This window comes from Bombyx mandarina, chromosome 17, assembly GCF_030267445.1.
Source record: "Bombyx mandarina strain Sakado chromosome 17, ASM3026744v2".
NCBI lineage: Eukaryota > Metazoa > Arthropoda > Insecta > Lepidoptera > Bombycidae > Bombyx > Bombyx mandarina.
The window spans coordinates 6340737-6362330 of NC_143223.1; the positions used below are offsets into that span (position 1 = coordinate 6340737).

The window sequence follows — 21594 nt, forward strand, 5'->3', positions numbered from 1 at the left end:
ATATTATCCATCCAAACTTGTCCACAAAAAAATACGATGGATGGAACATATTATAAATATAGTAATTACTTTTTGAATTCATTACTTATTTTCCAGCGTAAAGAGGATAATTTTATGAATAGGTACTAGACCAAAATTGGAAATGGTCAACCCCAATTAGTATAATTTAAATATCCATTCGAATGTGTCGGTAGTGCGATTAAAATAAGAAATACGTTTTTACTTTCAGAGTATCGTTCCTAACCACTTAAGTATTAAATGCGATTCAGAATATTTGAATTGCCTATTTTTTCGTAAATTGGATACATAAATAATATCAAGCACTAAATGGCCATCGGTCAGGCACAAATTATGTTTATTCATCTATAAAAATGTCACCATCAACAATATTGCCCATCCAATTTCTGTATATAAAGAAATGAGCAACATATGTTTTGAATAAATATAACATAAAAACTGTTTTGGACTGTCTATTTTATGGGCAGGGCTCCATAAATCACAGCTTTCTGACCAAGGCTTCGAGGGTAGATAAAGCTTTGTCCGCTATGGCGTACGCACGAACATAAAATACCTTATAACACCGTCCTTTTGTTTACGATAAAAATATGGATTAAATTTTGTGCCGAAATATAGTGATCGAGTTTTTATATTCAATGATAATGACTTGCAGTACAGTGTATTACGATCGCGTACACAGCTTATGCGTTCCGGTTTGAAGTGGGAAAAAGTGCGACAGCATTATTTATACATCGAGACGTCGACCTTTTTGAGGCACGAGTCGATTGTTTCTATAGAACCATGCGGAAACGGTGCACATCCCTGATTCGCCGGGTCGGGGTCTGCCCTAACAGCATCCTGAAGACATTAGCAGACCGTTATGACTGTCAGTACTTGAACTATTGTACCACTTGTGGACTAACAAAAATAATAATAACCTATTAGGTAAATAAATATAAGGTAGAATTTGTAAGCAATGCTTAGAAAAAATATTATAATCTTAGTTCTTAAGGCCTACTTGTTTGTTATTATTCTTTGTTTATTTCATTTTCTTTTTTGTTATTTTTATTGGATTATTATTATCTGATAAATAAATGAATTATTATTATTATTTATCTCAAAGTGGGTGATGTTGTTTACGTTATGATGTGATACTTATTGACTTCCATACCCACCTGACATTCGTCTAAAACAAGCAATTTAGAAAACATACCCAGACCTCGAATACCAAATGTCATATCTATATGTATATAAATGAATTGCTGTTCGTTAGTCTCGCTAAAACTCGAGAACCGCTGGACCGATTTGGTTAATTTTGGTCTTGAATTATTTGTGAAAGTCCAGAGAAGGCTTAAAAGGTAAATAAATATGAAAATGCTCGGAATTAAATAAAAATAACAATTTTGTTTTTCTTTTGACGTGTCCCCCTGTCGGACGGATTCCTTTTGTTTGTTTTAAGTTTATTTTATACAAAAGTTTAGATCTTTTATTGATCGATTGAGGCACTACGAAGTCTGCCGGGTCAGCTAGTTTACAAATAAAAACTCCGACTTTCGCCAACGTATCGAGCTTAGTACGGTGATCCAAATCGCAATTTAAATCAAGAGGTCATTTACCTGGGCGGGCGGCGGCTGGCGATCGCGCCGCTGAGTGTAGGCGCGGGTTGAGGTCGCGCACCCCTAGGCAACGACGCGTGCACGCACTGCGCACCGCCGCCCCACATCCCTCTCTTTGATTTCACTGCAACAAATAACGACGCACTTTACCATTACCATTACCACATCCACAGACATACGCGTATAGAACAACTGCATAGTATTAAATCGGTAATCCATCGGTTTCAATCTTGTTCTTTGAATTTGTAAACAGTTGAATGATAGTATCACTTTTTTTCCGTAATAGATAAACGTGGTAAATGCCAAGCATATACATATAACTAAGCAGTAACCGGTGGCCATAGAAGTTATTTGCCAGAAACACAGCCACTGTTTAAAGCGTAAAATAAATAACCTAATTTATTTATTTAATGTACTGGTGGTAGGACCTCTTGTGAGTCCGCACGGGTAGGTACCGCCACCCTGCCTATTTCTGTCGTGAAGCAGTAATGCGTTTCGGTTTGAAGGGTGGGGCAGCCGTTGTAACTATACTTATTAATTAACTATATTAGAACTTATATCTCAAGGTGGGTGGCACATTTACGTCGTAGATGTCTATGGGCTCCAGTAACCACTTCACACCAGGTGGGTTGTGAGCTCGTCCACCCATCTAAGCAATAAAAAAAAATATATATCGTAGTATTTTCTAAGAGGTACATAGGTCATTGGCATCCTCGAAACGTAAGCATGCCTTTAATCATTATAAAATCATTTGATTTTTGTAACTGCGGCCTTTTTTTCCTGTGGTGCTATATTTGTGATTGGACTAAAGTTCAAGAACCTTTGTTTCTCTGTTTAAATTATTTTTATTTTTTTCATAGACGAGTGAAGGACTTCACGGCGCAACTGCTACAGTGTGTTACTACTGCTATAGCCCGCGAATACTACAACAAGGTTGACATCCATCTTAAGAAGTCTAGATTGTATTGTATATTACTGATGGCAGAACGTGTTGTTAGTCCGCATGGGTAGGTACCACCACCCTGCCCATTTCTGCCGTGAAGCAGTAATGCGTTTCGGTTTGAAGGGTGGAGAAGCCGTTGTACTGTTAAAACTGACACCTTACAACTCGTATCTCGAGGTGGATGGCCGCATTTCCGTTGTAGATGTCTATGAGCTCCGGTAACACCAGGTGGGCCGTGAACTCGTCCATTCATGTAAGCAATAAAAAAAACTCATGTGGCACTCTGGGACTGCCGCGGTAAAGCTATTGCATAGCATTTTTTATCAACTTATGCAATTATAATTAGACAATAATAATTTAATATTAAAACAACACTAAAATAAGACCACACTATATTTAAACAGATTAACAAAAGCAAAACATTAACTGTCCCTTTCCCATTCATAAGCTAGACCGCGCGAGAGAGAGATGGGCAGACTTTTCATGATGCGCATGCAGTGCGACGTCACGCCGTGCGCTTATTCACAAACACTACACAAGCGCAACGTGTGAATGTGTTGAACGCGAGCTGCATCGTAGGCAGATGGGGGTGTTAGGTTTTATTTTCGTTACGGAATTTCTTGATTAAGTCGCCACACTCAAAGCGCGCGATAAAAGCTATGCAGTAGCAACAAAAAGCATTCACCGTAACAACAACATACATGATGATGAATATTCCCTTACGGCCTCATACTACATCTAACAAGTAGTAAAGCTCTAAGCGTGTATTTAAATTGCACTAAGTGTGGGTTGGTTTGGCGTTCGGCCACTATTAAAATTTGGGTTTCGAAAATTTTCGATTTGAAATAACTTTTTTCTTTCTATCAGTGTCTATATGTCTTCTATCAGTGTAGTCGTCGTGGCCTAACGGATGAGACGTCCGGTGTATTCGTGTTGAAGCGATGCACCGGTGTTCGAATCCCGCAGGCGGGTACCAATTTTTCTAATGAAATACGTACTCAACAAATGTTGACGATTGACTTCCACGGTGAAGGAATAACATCGTGTAATAAAAATGAAACCCGCAAAATTATAATTTGCGTAATTACTGGTGGTAGGACCTCTTGTGAGTCCGCGCGGGTGGGTACCACCGCCCTGCCTATTTCTGCCGTGAAGCAGTAATGCGTTTCGGTTTGAAGGGTGGGGCAGCCGTTGTAACTATACTTGAGACCTTAGAACTTGTATCTCAAGGTGGGTGGCGCATTTACGTTGTGGATGTCTATGGGCTCCAGTAACCACTTAACACCAGGTGGGCTGTGAGCTCGTCCACCCATATAAGCAATAAAAAAAAAAAAAAAAATATCAAAAATTGCATTCTAAAGAATTAAATTTATATAAAAAATTATAAAATTATAACACACAATTCATTATAGTCGTCGAAGCATTATAGTATATAGCCATAATAAACTTCAATAGCGATTACGAAGTATGTAGGGGCTTTCGTTGGCTCTCGTAAATACGTTAGAAACATCGTATGAACAAATTAGTTAGAAGCGATAACATTGAAACGTGACAAAATCTAACAATGTTCAACGAGAAATAGACTCAAAATAATTGCACATTATTCCTTATATTGTTTGTAAGGGTACACTTGTGAAGAAAATGTCTAGCGTTGGTCGACGGAAAAAAATTCTTCGACTTGTGCCAAAAACGATTCCTGAATAGTAATGACCAAAGAGTTTATAGGATAGAATTTGTTTAGGTTTTTCTCTAGATGGAAAATAGATTTTCGCAATGGAACACGAGTTGACTTACAATTCACAATCCCTTTTCAATATTTTTTTTTCTATCTTTCTATCTTCTTCTATTTATATTTCTATCGAAAATAATCATATTAGTTGGATTGACCGCACCTACGTACAAACTTCTTTAATAACACAAATATTAAATATAAAACTCAAAATTTCAAAGTATAAAGTATATTTTGAAGTCGTCGTGGCCTAACGGATAAGACGTCCGATGCATTCGTGTTGAGCGATGCACCGATGTTCGAATCTCAGGCGGGTACCAATTTTTCTAATGAAATACGTACTCAACAAATGTTCACGATTGACTTCCACGGTGAAGGAATAACATCGGGTAATTAAAAATGAAACCCGCAAAATTACAATTTGCGTAATTACTGGTGGTAGGACCTCTTGTGAGTCCGCGCGGGTGGGTACCACCGCCCTGCCTATTTCTGCCGTGAAGCAGTAATGCGTTTCGGTTTGAAGGGTGGGGCAGCCGTTGTAACTATACTGAGTGAGACCTTAGAACTTATATCTCAAGGTGGGTGGCGCATTTACGTTGTGGATGTCTATGGGCTCCAGTAACCACTTAACACCAGGTGGGCTGTGAGCTCGTTCACCCATCTAAGAAATAAAATAAAAAATATATCTAATTGCATTTGATCTTTTAAATTTCATCTTTAACGCTATGATAAAAGATCGAAATTTATAACCGCAAGCTTAGAGTGAATAGTGAAAATTTTTTTAGAGGAATCTTGTCTTTAGGTACCTTTAGGTTATTTCAAGGTCACATTTGTTAATGGTTAAAGTAAGGGTTAAGGGCATTCATTTGATAGGGTAGCTTCGGAAGTCCTACACATTTCGAGTGTAATTTTGGTGTAGTAATATATACATATAGGTATATATTGCACATGAGGCCTAAGTCTCAATTTTAAAGGTCCCTGTTCCGTAACATATTAACACGTCGCGGCAGATGGTACCTAATCATCGCAGTCGAAGCCAGTCGAGAAAAATAAATTATAAATGAGTTAATAGCATATTGCATAATTATTATTTATGTGACGATTTTTATTAGTCAACTCTTACCACTAGTCACGCGAATTGCGGTAGGAATTGAGCAAATGAAACTTCATTAAAAAAAAAAAACTTATATTATTAAATGCATAAATACATTTTCCACCTCCAATGACCCAAACCTAAAATTTTCTCTTCAGTCTATCACAAAACTGTATTCGACTGGGAATTAGAACTAGTCCACTTAGGCAGTCAATCAAAGAAAGCATTGCAAACCAAAGCTTTAAAACAGCAAACCAACAGTATTCACCTCCGTGCTTTGTCAGCCTTAATTACCGACGTACAAATGCTTTTCATCTCAACGAGACCATTTAATTAACTCTTTGACTCGTAGATTTTAAGATAATGCGTTATTCTCATAGCTAAAGAAGTGAACAAGTCATAAGCATAATATTTAGCATATTATGAATAATTAAATTTATAATTAAATTGTTCCACTACAGTGATAGGGATTTCAGTTTGCATATTTGCAAGTAAACGTTTATTAAATCTTGTATATAAATCTATATAAATAAAAATGAATTGCTGTTCGTTAGTCTAGCTAAAACTAGAGAACGGTTGGACCGATTTGGCTAATTTTGTTCTTTAATTATTTGTGGAAGTCCAGAGAAGGTTTAAAAGGTATATAAATATGAAAATTCTCGGAAAATAAATAAAAGTAACAATTTTATTTTCCCTTGGACACATCTTGTCCCCCATCGTATGGATTCCTTTTGTTTGTTTTAAGTTTATTTTACACAAAAGTTTAGGTCTTTTATTTATTTAATGTACTGGTGGTAGGACCTCTTGTGAGTCCGCACGGGTAGGTACCGCCACCCTGCCTATTTCTGTCGTGAAGCAGTAATGCGTTTCGGTTTGAAGGGTGGGGCAGCCGTTGTAACTATACTTATTAATTAACTATATTAGAACTTATATCTCAAGGTGGGTGGCACATTTACGTCGTAGATGTCTATGGGCTCCAGTAACCACTTCACACCAGGTGGGTTGTGAGCTCGTCCACCCATCTAAGCAATAAAAAAAATATATATCGTAGTATTTTCTAAGAGGTACATAGGTCATTGGCATCCTCGAAACGTAAGCATGCCTTTAATCATTATAAAATCATTTGATTTTTGTAACTGCGGCCTTTTTTTCCTGTGGTGCTATATTTGTGATTGGACTAAAGTTCAAGAACCTTTGTTTCTCTGTTTAAATTATTTTTATTTTTTTCATAGACGAGTGAAGGACTTCACGGCGCAACTGCTACAGTGTGTTACTACTGCTATAGCCCGCGAATACTACAACAAGGTTGACATCCATCTTAAGAAGTCTAGATTGTATTGTATATTACTGATGGCAGAACGTGTTGTTAGTCCGCATGGGTAGGTACCACCACCCTGCCCATTTCTGCCGTGAAGCAGTAATGCGTTTCGGTTTGAAGGGTGGAGAAGCCGTTGTACTGTTAAAACTGACACCTTACAACTCGTATCTCGAGGTGGATGGCCGCATTTCCGTTGTAGATGTCTATGAGCTCCGGTAACACCAGGTGGGCCGTGAACTCGTCCATTCATGTAAGCAATAAAAAAAACTCATGTGGCACTCTGGGACTGCCGCGGTAAAGCTATTGCATAGCATTTTTTATCAACTTATGCAATTATAATTAGACAATAATAATTTAATATTAAAACAACACTAAAATAAGACCACACTATATTTAAACAGATTAACAAAAGCAAAACATTAACTGTCCCTTTCCCATTCATAAGCTAGACCGCGCGAGAGAGAGATGGGCAGACTTTTCATGATGCGCATGCAGTGCGACGTCACGCCGTGCGCTTATTCACAAACACTACACAAGCGCAACGTGTGAATGTGTTGAACGCGAGCTGCATCGTAGGCAGATGGGGGTGTTAGGTTTTATTTTCGTTACGGAATTTCTTGATTAAGTCGCCACACTCAAAGCGCGCGATAAAAGCTATGCAGTAGCAACAAAAAGCATTCACCGTAACAACAACATACATGATGATGAATATTCCCTTACGGCCTCATACTACATCTAACAAGTAGTAAAGCTCTAAGCGTGTATTTAAATTGCACTAAGTGTGGGTTGGTTTGGCGTTCGGCCACTATTAAAATTTGGGTTTCGAAAATTTTCGATTTGAAATAACTTTTTTCTTTCTATCAGTGTCTATATGTCTTCTATCAGTGTAGTCGTCGTGGCCTAACGGATGAGACGTCCGGTGTATTCGTGTTGAAGCGATGCACCGGTGTTCGAATCCCGCAGGCGGGTACCAATTTTTCTAATGAAATACGTACTCAACAAATGTTGACGATTGACTTCCACGGTGAAGGAATAACATCGTGTAATAAAAATGAAACCCGCAAAATTATAATTTGCGTAATTACTGGTGGTAGGACCTCTTGTGAGTCCGCGCGGGTGGGTACCACCGCCCTGCCTATTTCTGCCGTGAAGCAGTAATGCGTTTCGGTTTGAAGGGTGGGGCAGCCGTTGTAACTATACTTGAGACCTTAGAACTTGTATCTCAAGGTGGGTGGCGCATTTACGTTGTGGATGTCTATGGGCTCCAGTAACCACTTAACACCAGGTGGGCTGTGAGCTCGTCCACCCATTAAGCAATAAAAAAAAAAAAAAAAAAATATCAAAAATTGCATTCTAAAGAATTAAATTTATATAAAAAATTATAAAATTATAACACACAATTCATTATAGTCGTCGAAGCATTATAGTATATAGCCATAATAACTTCAATAGCGATTACGAAGTATGTAGGGGCTTTCGTTGGCTCTCGTAAATACGTTAGAAACATCGTATGAACAAATTAGTTAGAAGCGATAACATTGAAACGTGACAAAATCTAACAATGTTCAACGAGAAATAGACTCAAAATAATTGCACATTATTCCTTATATTGTTTGTAAGGGTACACTTGTGAAGAAAATGTCTAGCGTTGGTCGACGGAAAAAAATTCTTCGACTTGTGCCAAAAACGATTCCTGAATAGTAATGACCAAAGGTTTATAGGATAGAATTTGTTTAGGTTTTTCTCTAGATGGAAAATAGATTTTCGCAATGGAACACGAGTTGACTTACAATTCACAATCCCTTTTCAATATTTTTTTTTCTATCTTTCTATCTTCTTCTATTTATATTTCTATCGAAAATAATCATATTAGTTGGATTGACCGCACCTACGTACAAACTTCTTTAATAACACAAATATTAAATATAAAACTCAAAATTTCAAAGTATAAAGTATATTTTGAAGTCGTCGTGGCCTAACGGATAAGACGTCCGATGCATTCGTGTTGAGCGATGCACCGATGTTCGAATCTCAGGCGGGTACCAATTTTTCTAATGAAATACGTACTCAACAAATGTTCACGATTGACTTCCACGGTGAAGGAATAACATCGGGTAATTAAAAATGAAACCCGCAAAATTACAATTTGCGTAATTACTGGTGGTAGGACCTCTTGTGAGTCCGCGCGGGTGGGTACCACCGCCCTGCCTATTTCTGCCGTGAAGCAGTAATGCGTTTCGGTTTGAAGGGTGGGGCAGCCGTTGTAACTATACTGAGTGAGACCTTAGAACTTATATCTCAAGGTGGGTGGCGCATTTACGTTGTGGATGTCTATGGGCTCCAGTAACCACTTAACACCAGGTGGGCTGTGAGCTCGTTCACCCATCTAAGAAATAAAATAAAAAATATATCTAATTGCATTTGATCTTTTAAATTTCATCTTTAACGCTATGATAAAAGATCGAAATTTATAACCGCAAGCTTAGAGTGAATAGTGAAAATTTTTTTAGAGGAATCTTGTCTTTAGGTACCTTTAGGTTATTTCAAGGTCACATTTGTTAATGGTTAAAGTAAGGGTTAAGGGCATTCATTTGATAGGGTAGCTTCGGAAGTCCTACACATTTCGAGTGTAATTTTGGTGTAGTAATATATACATATAGGTATATATTGCACATGAGGCCTAAGTCTCAATTTTAAAGGTCCCTGTTCCGTAACATATTAACACGTCGCGGCAGATGGTACCTAATCATCGCAGTCGAAGCCAGTCGAGAAAAATAAATTATAAATGAGTTAATAGCATATTGCATAATTATTATTTATGTGACGATTTTTATTAGTCAACTCTTACCACTAGTCACGCGAATTGCGGTAGGAATTGAGCAAATGAAACTTCATTAAAAAAAAAAAACTTATATTATTAAATGCATAAATACATTTTCCACCTCCAATGACCCAAACCTAAAATTTTCTCTTCAGTCTATCACAAAACTGTATTCGACTGGGAATTAGAACTAGTCCACTTAGGCAGTCAATCAAAGAAAGCATTGCAAACCAAAGCTTTAAAACAGCAAACCAACAGTATTCACCTCCGTGCTTTGTCAGCCTTAATTACCGACGTACAAATGCTTTTCATCTCAACGAGACCATTTAATTAACTCTTTGACTCGTAGATTTTAAGATAATGCGTTATTCTCATAGCTAAAGAAGTGAACAAGTCATAAGCATAATATTTAGCATATTATGAATAATTAAATTTATAATTAAATTGTTCCACTACAGTGATAGGGATTTCAGTTTGCATATTTGCAAGTAAACGTTTATTAAATCTTGTATATAAATCTATATAAATAAAAATGAATTGCTGTTCGTTAGTCTAGCTAAAACTAGAGAACGGTTGGACCGATTTGGCTAATTTTGTTCTTTAATTATTTGTGGAAGTCCAGAGAAGGTTTAAAAGGTATATAAATATGAAAATTCTCGGAAAATAAATAAAAGTAACAATTTTATTTTCCCTTGGACACATCTTGTCCCCCATCGTATGGATTCCTTTTGTTTGTTTTAAGTTTATTTTACACAAAAGTTTAGGTCTTTTATTTATCGATTGAGGCACAACGAAGTCTGTCGGGTCAGTTAGTCAGGTATAAAATATGCACAATATTTTCAATAGATCAATTCGGTAATACTGCAATACCTGATGTTTCCAGGCAAACTTTGAATCGAGCTGTACAACCAATAACCGATGACCGCAAAAGAGGCAGCTTTATTGTTTGTATGGCAAACAATCCACGAGCGCTCTTTAGTATTTATTTGCATTTCTCTTTCACGTTGCTGTTTCTTGTTGTATTACAGTAAATTACAGTAAAGCATTTTTAATTGATTATGGGTCATTTTAAAGAAAAAAGTATATTTTGATACTTTAGTAGGTTTTTAAAGTTACTCATGTCCATATTACCACACGGGCAAACCTATAAAATATTCATTTTTTTGTTTCATGGTCGAGCTTGGAGTACTTTTTTTATTGCCCACCTGGTGTTAAGTGGTTACTGGAACCCATAGATATCTACAACGTAAATGCGCCACCCACCTTGAGATATAAGTTCTAAAATCTCTGTATAGTTACAACGGCTGCCCTTTTTTTTTTTTTTTCGGGTAGAGGGCCGAACCTTCTACGAGGTCCCCGCGCAAAAGGGGCGCGCGGGGTATGTGAGACTCAACGATCTGCATGGTGTTGTGAGCAGACCTGTACCCTTCAGACCGAAACGTATTACTGCTTCACGGCAGAAATAGGCAGGGTGGTAGTGCCTACCAGCGCGGACTTACAAGACTTCCTACCAGCAGTAATTACGCATATTATAATTTTGCGAGTTTGATTTTTATTACACGATGTTATTCCTTCACCGTGGAAGTCAATCGTGAAGATTTGTTGCGTACGTATTTCATTAGAAAAATTGGTACCCGCCTGGGTTCGAACATCGGTGCATCGCTCAGCACGAATGCACCGGACGTCTTATCCTTTAGGCCACGACGACTACAATAAATGATACATACTATTATGCATATACATAATAACTACTAGTAGCACGGTTATACCGCGCGGCTTACAATACCTCAGAATGCCAGTAATTGCCCAAATTTATAGTTTGGATTGGTAAATCGGCATATTACTAATTTAACATTTTATTTAAAAATATGTTATATTTAATTCCGTGCAATCCTCACCTCGCAAATTCCTCAATGCCTGAAGACAAAAGTCTTTAACCAGTGCATTCTCCCCGCTATGACCTACGGCGCGGAAACTTGGACACTGACGGCAGGGCTGGCCCATAAGTTAAGAGTCGCACAGCGGGCGATGGAGAGAGCTATGCTAGGTATTTCTCTAAGGGACAAAATCCGGAACGAAGAAATTCGACGGAGAACGGAAGTCGACGACATAGCTCTCAAAGCTAGCAGGCTGAAGTGGCAATGGGCCGGTCACATCTGTCGAGCCAGCGACGCCAGGTGGGGGAGGAAAGTCCTCGAATGGAGGCCACGGATGGGTACAAGGAGCGTGGGGCGTCCTCCAACCAGGTGGACTGACGACTTAGTGCGCACGGCGGGAAGTCGTTGGATGCGGAAGGCGGAGGACCGCATTATGTGGAAGGCATTGGGGAAGGCCTATGTCCAGCAGTGGGCAGATAAAGGCTGATGATGATGATGATATTTAATTATTTAAAAATACATATTTGTGCATTTCCGTCGTTTCCTCCGCCCTTTCGCAATAAAACCCTTTGTTTCATATCTGTACTGCATTGTGTTGAGGTCTGTCTTTGTTATGTTAATTCTTTTAATACGGACTAAATGTTCGGGGAATTTCTTTGACTTTTTGTAAAGCTTTGTTTGCTCATTTTTATTAAAACCTTTGTAATACGCTATACGGATTTCCGTTCTAATAACACATTTCTTTTTAATTAATATTGTTTAAGCCAATGTTACTGATCTTATTCAAATTGTACTCTAATAATACCTATGTACGTGTTTTTTATTTTTTTTTATTTTTTATTTATTGCTTATATGTGTGGACGAGCTCACAGCCCACCTGGTGTTAAGTGGTTACTGGAGCCTATGGACATCTACAACGTAAATGCGCCACCCACCTTGAGATATAAGTTCTAAGAGCTCAGTATAGTTACAACGGCTGCCCCACCCTTCAAACCGAAACGCATTACTGCTTCACGGCAGAAATAGGCAGGGCGGTGGTATCTACCCGCGCGGACTCACAAGAGGTCCTACCACCAGTGATTACGCAAATTATAATTTTGCGGGTTTGATTTTTATTACACGATGTTATTCCTTCACCGTGGAAGTCAATCGTGAACATTTGTTGAGTACGTATTTCATTAGAAAAATTGGTACCCGCCTGGGATTCGAACACCGGTGCATCGCTCGACACGAATGCACCGTACGTCTTATCCCTTAGGTCACGACGACTTCATTATAAGTACAAAAAGAAATCATTTTTTGTTACTATTTTATGTTTTAATACTACGTAGTTACTTATGAATCCGATTTGACAGATTCTGTCCAATCAGATTGATCTGAACAAACTGAGTTTTTAACAGAACTTTTTAGGTGGAGATCATCTTATGAAGTGTCACTTTTGTTTGCTTTCCATAAAATCAAAACTAATATGTAAAATATATGTTTTTCACGCAGACAAGCATACAAACGGTCCACTTGATGGCATGTGGTTGCCATCGCTCATTGTCATCAGCAATGCCAGGGGCACAGCTAAGTCGCTGCCTACCACTGAGTACTCTCCCCAAGCTTCGGTTGAAGGACTTGAAATAGCGCTTGGGAATAATCAGTCCGCTGAATTTCTCGCCGGATCTTCTCAGTAAGTCACGTTTCCGATCCGGTGGTAGATTCTGCGAAGCACTGCTGTTGCTAGAGCTAGTGTTAGCAACACCTCATTCTTTGAGCCCCGAGAGCTTACCTATACGCTAGGGTGAGGCTGATATAGCCCCTCAAGGCTATCAGCATAGTTAGGATAAAAAAAGGGAATCACTGTGGTGGGAGTTCATTCCAGAGCCGGATGGCACTTGGCAGAAAATGTTTATCCAGAACTGAAATGAAAAAAAAAAACAGAAAAGTTTATTCAAAACTGAACACAGTAATAAGTTTTTCAATCATTATATTAATCTTTTTTATGATGTAAAAAAAAAACACCATTCTATACTAGTAAAAGAGATTACTCTTACTTTTTTGATACCCATTAAACGTCGAAGCTTTCGAGACTAGCCCAGGATAAAATCTGGGAGAATTAGTTCGGGCGACTTTGGTTTATATTAGAACCAGATGCGCAACCAAACCCAAGCACCACTGCCGAAGATCGTACTGATGACGTAGATGCTCATCATCTACAAAATTGGGCTTTTTTGATCTACAAGAAAACGGAAATTACGTTAACATCGGAGTGGACTGTGACTATATTATACTCCGTCGCGTAGCAACCGCAAAGACGGGAGCTATGACCCCTTTTCACCTGCATTATCCGGAAGACTTTTAACCCATACTACGACGACTAAGAAGTTTGAGAACTTTTTTTTAAAAATCGTATAGCTTATAATTAAAACTACTTTCACGGTTTAATTTTACGGTTAATAGTATGAAAAACGACGAAAATAATAAAACCGAATAAATAAACATAAAAATAAACCTTAAACGTAATTTGAATAAGACTTATGACTCCGGAAAACCCAAGAGAATAACATCCTTCATGTACTGCTCGTAATCAGTGTCTTCGTCAAACTAGTACTTTAAAATTCATAAAATAATAAAATTAGAAACGTGTCTCAAGCTACCTAAGTGATGGCTGCCATTCAACATTTAAAAAGATTGTCCCACCCAAAAGATTGTCCCCAAAAAAACAAAACAAAAGAAGCGAAATAAAATAACCGAAAATTAAAAAGTAAAAACGAAATCATAATAATATAATACCATATTTATCAGAGTCCTCCTCACAAACTACGCCAGACACGAGCCGAGCCCAATTTAAAGTTAGGAAGGTCACATTACATTTCGTTCACCCAACGAACAAAATTCAGCCCAGATATTAAATACAGATTGTGAAAAACAGCGTGCGAGAACGTTCGCGTCGTTGCGAGGGCACACGAAATGAGTTTCATAACTTTTACAAGTTGTCCTCGGAATGACTTTCGCTTGTCTTTAGTGGAACATCGCGTCTGTGATTATGGTTAATGGCGCCGTTTATCGCCCGTCGTCACTATTAGAAACTTTCGTCTGTCAAATTTTCGTTCTGAGTGAACAATGCGTATCTTCGTTCGCTCTGTGAGTCAGAAACGATATCGTCATTAGTCGTATTGGTTTGATCGAAAAGACGATTACAAATTTTTTTAAGTGAAAACTTCTTTAGAATCGTTGTGATTTCAAACCGGATGCAACGGAAAAAACGACAGGTAAGAGACACAAATACAAAAATGTGTAGGATGAAGCCAGCAAAGAATGAGACAGAAATATACATACCATTTAATACAGCGCCATCTGTGAGATTTTTTAATACTAACGTGTGTATGAAAGCTCTTGTAGTGAATTTTAATTTAGGATTATACGTGAAATTAAAATATCAATTCACAGAGGGCGCTACCTTACAATTATTTACTAATGACAAAATTTTACATATACTTAAGACGTTTAGGATAATTGTATTTTAATTTTGGAAGGTTTCACTTCTACCACGTGTGAATTGCACACATTTTTTATTGTAAGAATTTTCTTAAGACTTATAAATTTGAATGGTCAATTATTTTAATCGCAATGAACAAAAATTCTCCTAAATCTAAACATATTTAAAACAAAGTTGTAGTGGTAAAAATTCTGTTATATGTATTTATATATAAGTATAGAATAACAAAACAAACTAATGTATAAATATTGTGAACTACTTGTAAACGCAGAATAAGGATTATATTTAATGAAAATGAACTGAACCTCGATTTTTTTTTTGTGTCGGGGCATATTGTAAGCATTTATAATGATAGGTACCACCATTTTAACTATTTCTGCCGCTTTTTGTGGGACTGCCACCACACAATATAGTAGAAACTGCTACTTTGGAAGACTTGAGTTGACCTGGGTAACCGTATTTACTCTTTAAGCTCATCCACAAACCATGTTAAATAAAAAGAAATACAATTTGATATCAGCATTACTCACGACATTTATGAATGACAAATACATAATTTATGAATGACAAATAATTACAATGAAACAAAAGTTTTTTTGTTGTATATTGTTATAGTTGTGAACTATTTATATTTCCCAAAAAGCCCGTCATCAATTACTTGCTCAACAATTAGTTATCTAGATAACGTTGTCTTGACATTGACATATGGTCTGTCATTGGAATCGCACACGTGATGTATTGACTTTCCCTTTGACCTCTAAGCGGACACAAATTATAATATGTGGTATTATAATGACAAATGGCGTATACTCGAAGTAATCAGGTGTTCCAGCTAGTAAAAAAGGCTGTATCAATATGATTGAGACTTCGAACCTGTCTGGTGGGCGACGATATTCATCATATAGCTTCCGATGTAAGTTCCGGTAATAGCATTGGATGAACTGGGAGATGCTGTTTTTTTTTATTACTTAGATGGGTGGACGAGCTCACAGCCCACTTGGTCTTAATTGATTACTGGAGCCCATAGACATTTACAACATAAATGCGCCACCGACCTTGAGATATAAGTTCTAAGATCTCAGTACAGTTACAACGGCTGCCCTACCCTTCAGATCGAAACGCATTACGGCTTCACGGCAGAAATAGGCAGGGCGGTGGTATCTACCCGTGCGGACTCACAAGAGGTCCTACCATCAGTAAATGCTGTTTGCGAATCTGTCTATTAAAAATATTTTTTATTCGTAATTAAACAGATAAGCTTTACAAGTATCGATTTAGGAATGTAAATGCTTTTTATTCAGTATTTTCATAGTCACGGACGACTAAGGTGTAAAGTATTCGGAACGTCAGAAATAATATATATGTCGTGGTTAACGACTTTTAGTAATATTAAGACGTTGTTTTGACTATTATTTTAAATGATGAAATGTGGTTTTGATAAATATCACAAAATGTAGGGTAGACTCCGTAACGCCACAGTGTAAAATGGCGGTACGTGGACAGAGTCGTGGCATTCCGTGTCAGACAGTCATTCAGTCCGTATCAGACGGTCCGTCCGTCTCAGTCAGTGTCTGGTCGGTCTGTCGGTATGTGGAACGAAACTGTCGGTTTACCCTGTCATTGTGAAAGTTGTGTGTGTTGAGTTTCAATAATTATTATTCAAAAGGTTTTATTGACTTTTTATAAACGGAGTTCAACCAAATACGAGTGATGACGGAAACTACCGCTTAGCCATCCCTGGCGCCGCGCCGACATATATAACTAGCTGTACCCGTCCGCTTCGCTTTGCATTTAAAATTAACATTATTATTTCTCACCCTAAGTAAGTAAAGTAAAGTAGTTACGGGAACCCATAGACATTAAAACGTGAACGCCTGTATACGCAAATGTTGGTGTACTCAATGAAATCTGCTGCTCATTCTCAACTGAATCTATTAGTCGTGTTCTACGACACCCATAGAAAGAGGTGATATGTATTTGGTGGCTGGTTGTATTGGCGAACCCACACCACGAAGTCAAATGAACCCAAAACATTTCCTAGACCCCAAAATAGGCTTAGGCGACTGCATTCCAAAAGTACAGCTACGAGTGATTTTACATTTTTACCAAACCCTCCGAATTACGAATGAACTGTTTGGTATTTAACGGTAATCTCGGTAAAATAATTACTACTTATCTCATAGAAATTGGTACAGCAAGATCAACAAACCACTTCCTATACCCATGCTTACCAAACTTACCTACTACGCTACTAGGTTTCAAAATAAAAAACGACAGCAATTGAAAACCGCTGAAAATTATATGCTTATTAAATTTACCAATCGATCGCACTAACAAAGAGAAAAGCGAAGTTATGTTGATAATGATTACAGGGAACAATATCGAAGGGACGTTACATGAAGCTTGATAGGTATTTGCGGTGATTATAATTAGTAGCGTTGCTTGGATCACTGTAATTGCGGTTATGGCTAGCGGAATTGAAAAGCATAATAGTAGTTTAAGGGTTGTAATTCGCATAATTGGTACATACATAGTTATACACAACCAGTTCAAACAAGAAATTTCAAACAAGATTTTAAAATAATGCTCGGTAATGCTGTGTGCGATTTGCATTAAAAAAATGTTTGTTAAAATATTATTTATTAAAAAACTATTACTACGTAACCTATACCTCAAATTTACTGTTTAGTTAACCAGCTATCTCAATCTACTTTTATCCTTTAGGGAGTCAAATAATTTAGATTACACATCTCAAGGTTGGGAATTTCAATTTAAGCTGAGATGGCTATCGAGTCCGGTAACCGCTTAAAAACAGGTGAGCTAAGGACTCGTCAGCCAATATAGAGAAATAAAAAAAAACATAATACAACTTTTATCGGTACTGAAGTCAGTAACCCTAATTAATAGCTTGATTATATGTTTGGGTCTATGAAACCTCAGGCAACCAATTATTCAACACGAATTGCCCCAAGGACAAATTGCTTAGATCCGCTTCTACCATGTTTTACATATTTTATCACTATCAATTTTCATTGCGATTATAATGGGCACATGTTTCTTCATATTATTATAGTATGGTGTAGGATCTTCTAGACTTAAATGAGATGCTTATTGGATGCGTATTAAGATGAGGGCCAGGGCTTGCACGAGATCCGCCACACACACCCCGCCACCCCCTTCTGCGATATGGTGCAGACTCGCAGAAGTCGAGCATCGTCTTCCACGACTCGTCATCGCCGAGCATCGATGCCACAACACTCAGCATCAACAAGTCGTTTCAGCCGAAGGTTCGTCCAGCCGTCTGGATCATGACTCCAGCACGGACCGCCGAGATTGGGCCCTCCGCGCTCTATGCTATGGCTTCCCCAAATGGCTCGAGATGCGGTAGTAGCATTCAAGTTCTGGTGAGTATGGATCACTTTTCATACTAGATTAATCAGTCGAGAGACCTCGTTATTATACTCAAGTAAGAATCTAGGAGCTTGTAGAATATAAAATAATATAATAGTATGTATAATAATATGTAACATTAAGACGTGGCAGTCTACCCAAACTTCTGAAGACAAAGAAATATATAAAAGAATAAAGAAGGAGACTAAAAAAATAGTGGCAGTGGAGCGTGCAGTTGCCCTAAAGACCATGTACGAGCAATTGGAAACAAAAGAAGGTCAAAAATGTATATTTAAGCTCGCTAAACAGCGTTGCTGGAGCACGAGGGATCCCACTAGATTTCGGGCTGTTAAAGATCCAAATGTTGAGCTACTGTATAAGGATAATGATGTACTATCAGCTTGGCATCAATATTATGAACAGCTACTGAACCCTACTCAAACTGCTATACAGTTAACAAACGTGGGTAGGAATATTGGGCTTATACCTCCAATACGTCCCAATGAGGTCAAAATAGCGTTAGAAAAGTTGGCCAACAAGAAAGCCACGGGACCGGACGGTATTCCAGTGGAAGCTTGGAAGTGCCTTCGCGAGCACGGAATCGAAACGCTCACCAAACTTTTCAACTGTGTGTTGCGCTCTTCCAAAATGCCAGCGGCGTGGAGATTGAGCACCATAGTTCCTATTTATAAGGGGAAGGGCAGTGAGTACGAATGTAACAACTATCGCGGGATAAAGCTGTTAAGCCATACTATGAAACTGTATGAAAGAGTGATTGACAGCCGCCTAAGATCAGAGTGTTCACTATCCAAAAATCACTATGGTTTTGTACAGGGCTTATCTATCACCGACCCTATGTTTGCTCCTAAATACGATCGCTGAGGAGTATCGTGCGAAACTCCAGCCATTGTATGTCGCATTCTTAGATATGGAAAAGGCATTTGACCGTGTGCCAAGAGATACGATCTGGTGGAGCCTTCGCAAGAAGAATATACCCGAACATTATGTTAACGTCATAGTTGATATGTACAGGGATGCGAAGTCAATGGTACGGACAGTAGTGGGTCAGTTGCAGAAGGTCTGCATCAAGGTTCAGTACTGAGTCCCTTTCTGTTCGGCATGGTTATAGAATCACTCACTGAGGTGGCGCAGTCCTCAGCCACGTGGACTTTCATCTATGCAGACGACGTTGCTATCTGCACCGAGAGCCGCACAGAGCTACGAGAGGCACTCCTGTTGTGGAAACAGCAGTTACAGGCCGGTGGCCTAATATTGAGTGTTGCGAAGACACATTACATGTCTTTTAATGACCCAGATCCAGGTGACAACAGTCCGATTTCCATTGACGGTCAAGTTGTAAACATGTGCGATCAATACAAGTATCTGGGAAGTATGATGCACAGATCTGGAAATTTAAAATGCAAGATTCAACACCGAATAGCCGCAGCGTGGCTAAAATAGCGAGAAGTAAGTGGTGTTACCTGCGATAGGAGGATGCCCGTTAAGCTCAAGGGTATGATCTATAAGACCATAATAAGGCCTGTTCTTATGTATGGCAGCGAAACATGGGCGGCAACCAAAAAGAACGTGCATACATACCATTCAAGTTGCTGAAATGAAGATGCTGAGGTGGATGTGCGGCGTGACTAAGCTCGATAAAATCCGCAACGAGTACGTGCGTGTAAGTCTAGGTGTACGGGACATCGCCGACAAGATGCAGGAGAGTAGGCTGAGATGGTATGGTCACGTGAAAAGGAAGCTGCCTGACTACGTCGGAAATTTGGCGCTACTGCTCGACCTCCCCGGTCGGAGACCTAGAGGTAGACCCAAGACAAGGTGGAGGGACGTAGTGCTGAAGGACAAGAGAGAATGCAATGTTGCTGACGAGGATGTCGAAGACAGAGCGAAGTGGAAGAGTAAAGTCAGGAAAGCTGACCCCACCACCATGTGGGATAAATAGCTGGGAAGAGAGAGAGAGTATATGTAACATTAAATAATCAGACGAAAATCGAATTGTGAAATGACATCGTAAAATAGAAAACCAATCGGGGAATATGAAGATTAATAGTGTTCACAAATGTAATTTTAAAACTTGAGTCATGTACGGAAATTAGACTGTCCCGGTTCGTTCCTAAGGGACAAGATAAATGGAACGATTCCTTTCGAAAATGACATACGAAATTATCTGACTTTATCAACTAATAGGAATTTTGCTCTAATAGGACATACTGTGAAACCAAACCGGTAGCTTACACAATCCTTCAATTTCTGCTAAGAATCACTTAACACTAGATGTACCATGATCTCGTTCTCCTGTCTATAAAATAGATGCTCCTCTTACATGATGCCATCTTCTTTCAGCACCTTTTTCCAATTAATGTGTTCATAGCAATTATATACTGATGATTTGCTTTATTTATTTTTTCATCATTTTCTGACTTATTTTTATAAAGGCAGGATGTAATAGTTACCGAAGAGCATTTTTCTTTCGAATCAATCTTACTCAAGCATTTTATCGTGACTTAGTAGGTTCAGACTCGTAGTTAAATAAAACGAATTTTCTTAGTCCTAGAGCCAGTAAATTTTTTGCAAAATTCAAGTTGCACAGTTATGTAAACACTCATACAACATCTCACCCAGAACCTATATAACATAGTTCTGAAAACTGATTGTAGTTAAAATAAATTGGAAGAAATATAAAATAATGTTTTGATCATACAGTTACCTCATAAAACGAAATACGTAATACTAAATATACTGTATTACAAAGTTTTTTTAAGGTTTTAATATTGTTCTATTATATGCTCGGTTATGTAAAATATTACACTATTTGTTATGGAGTGTAATTAATAGATGACGTTTTTATAAGCGCACTAGCTATACCCGTCCGCCTCGCTGGGCATTTAAAATTAACATTATTATTTCTCACCCCCACAAAGATTCTCATCATTAACGCCCCCGCAACTGGTGCAGGGAGTCCAACACTCCTATAAATATTAGCATATCTATTAAGTACATATATTTTCTACATGAATACCAGGTTTGAAGTCCATCGGATGCATGGATCAGTAGCTATAATGGAACATCTGTAAAAACCACTGTAGATTTATATATTATTATAAGTATCTTAGCTTCTATTCAAATGTTTTTTTATGGAATATTATGAATGTAAAATAATATCCACGATATATTTTTCAACGATTATATTTTTGTCAATGTTTTTTTATAGCAGAATGTTATAGATAAATAACGATTTACTGTGAAAGTCAACCGTGAGTACTATATGTATGTCTGCTAGTTTCGATCCCCCTCCCCCAAGCCAGAAG

General features: G+C 38.1%; 1 protein-coding gene across 2 annotated transcripts in view; it reads right to left on the reverse strand.

Moving 5' to 3' along the window:
- Positions 1-21594, reverse strand: part of stg1 (stargazin-like protein) — a 76714-nt gene that overhangs the window by 3969 nt on the left and 51151 nt on the right. For both annotated transcript variants that reach the window (XM_089734338.1, XM_028188229.2), the window contains exon 2: positions 1614-1737. In XM_089734338.1, coding sequence (XP_089590464.1) covers positions 1614-1737 — 124 coding nt within the window. The remainder of the gene's footprint in view (positions 1-1613; positions 1738-21594) is intronic.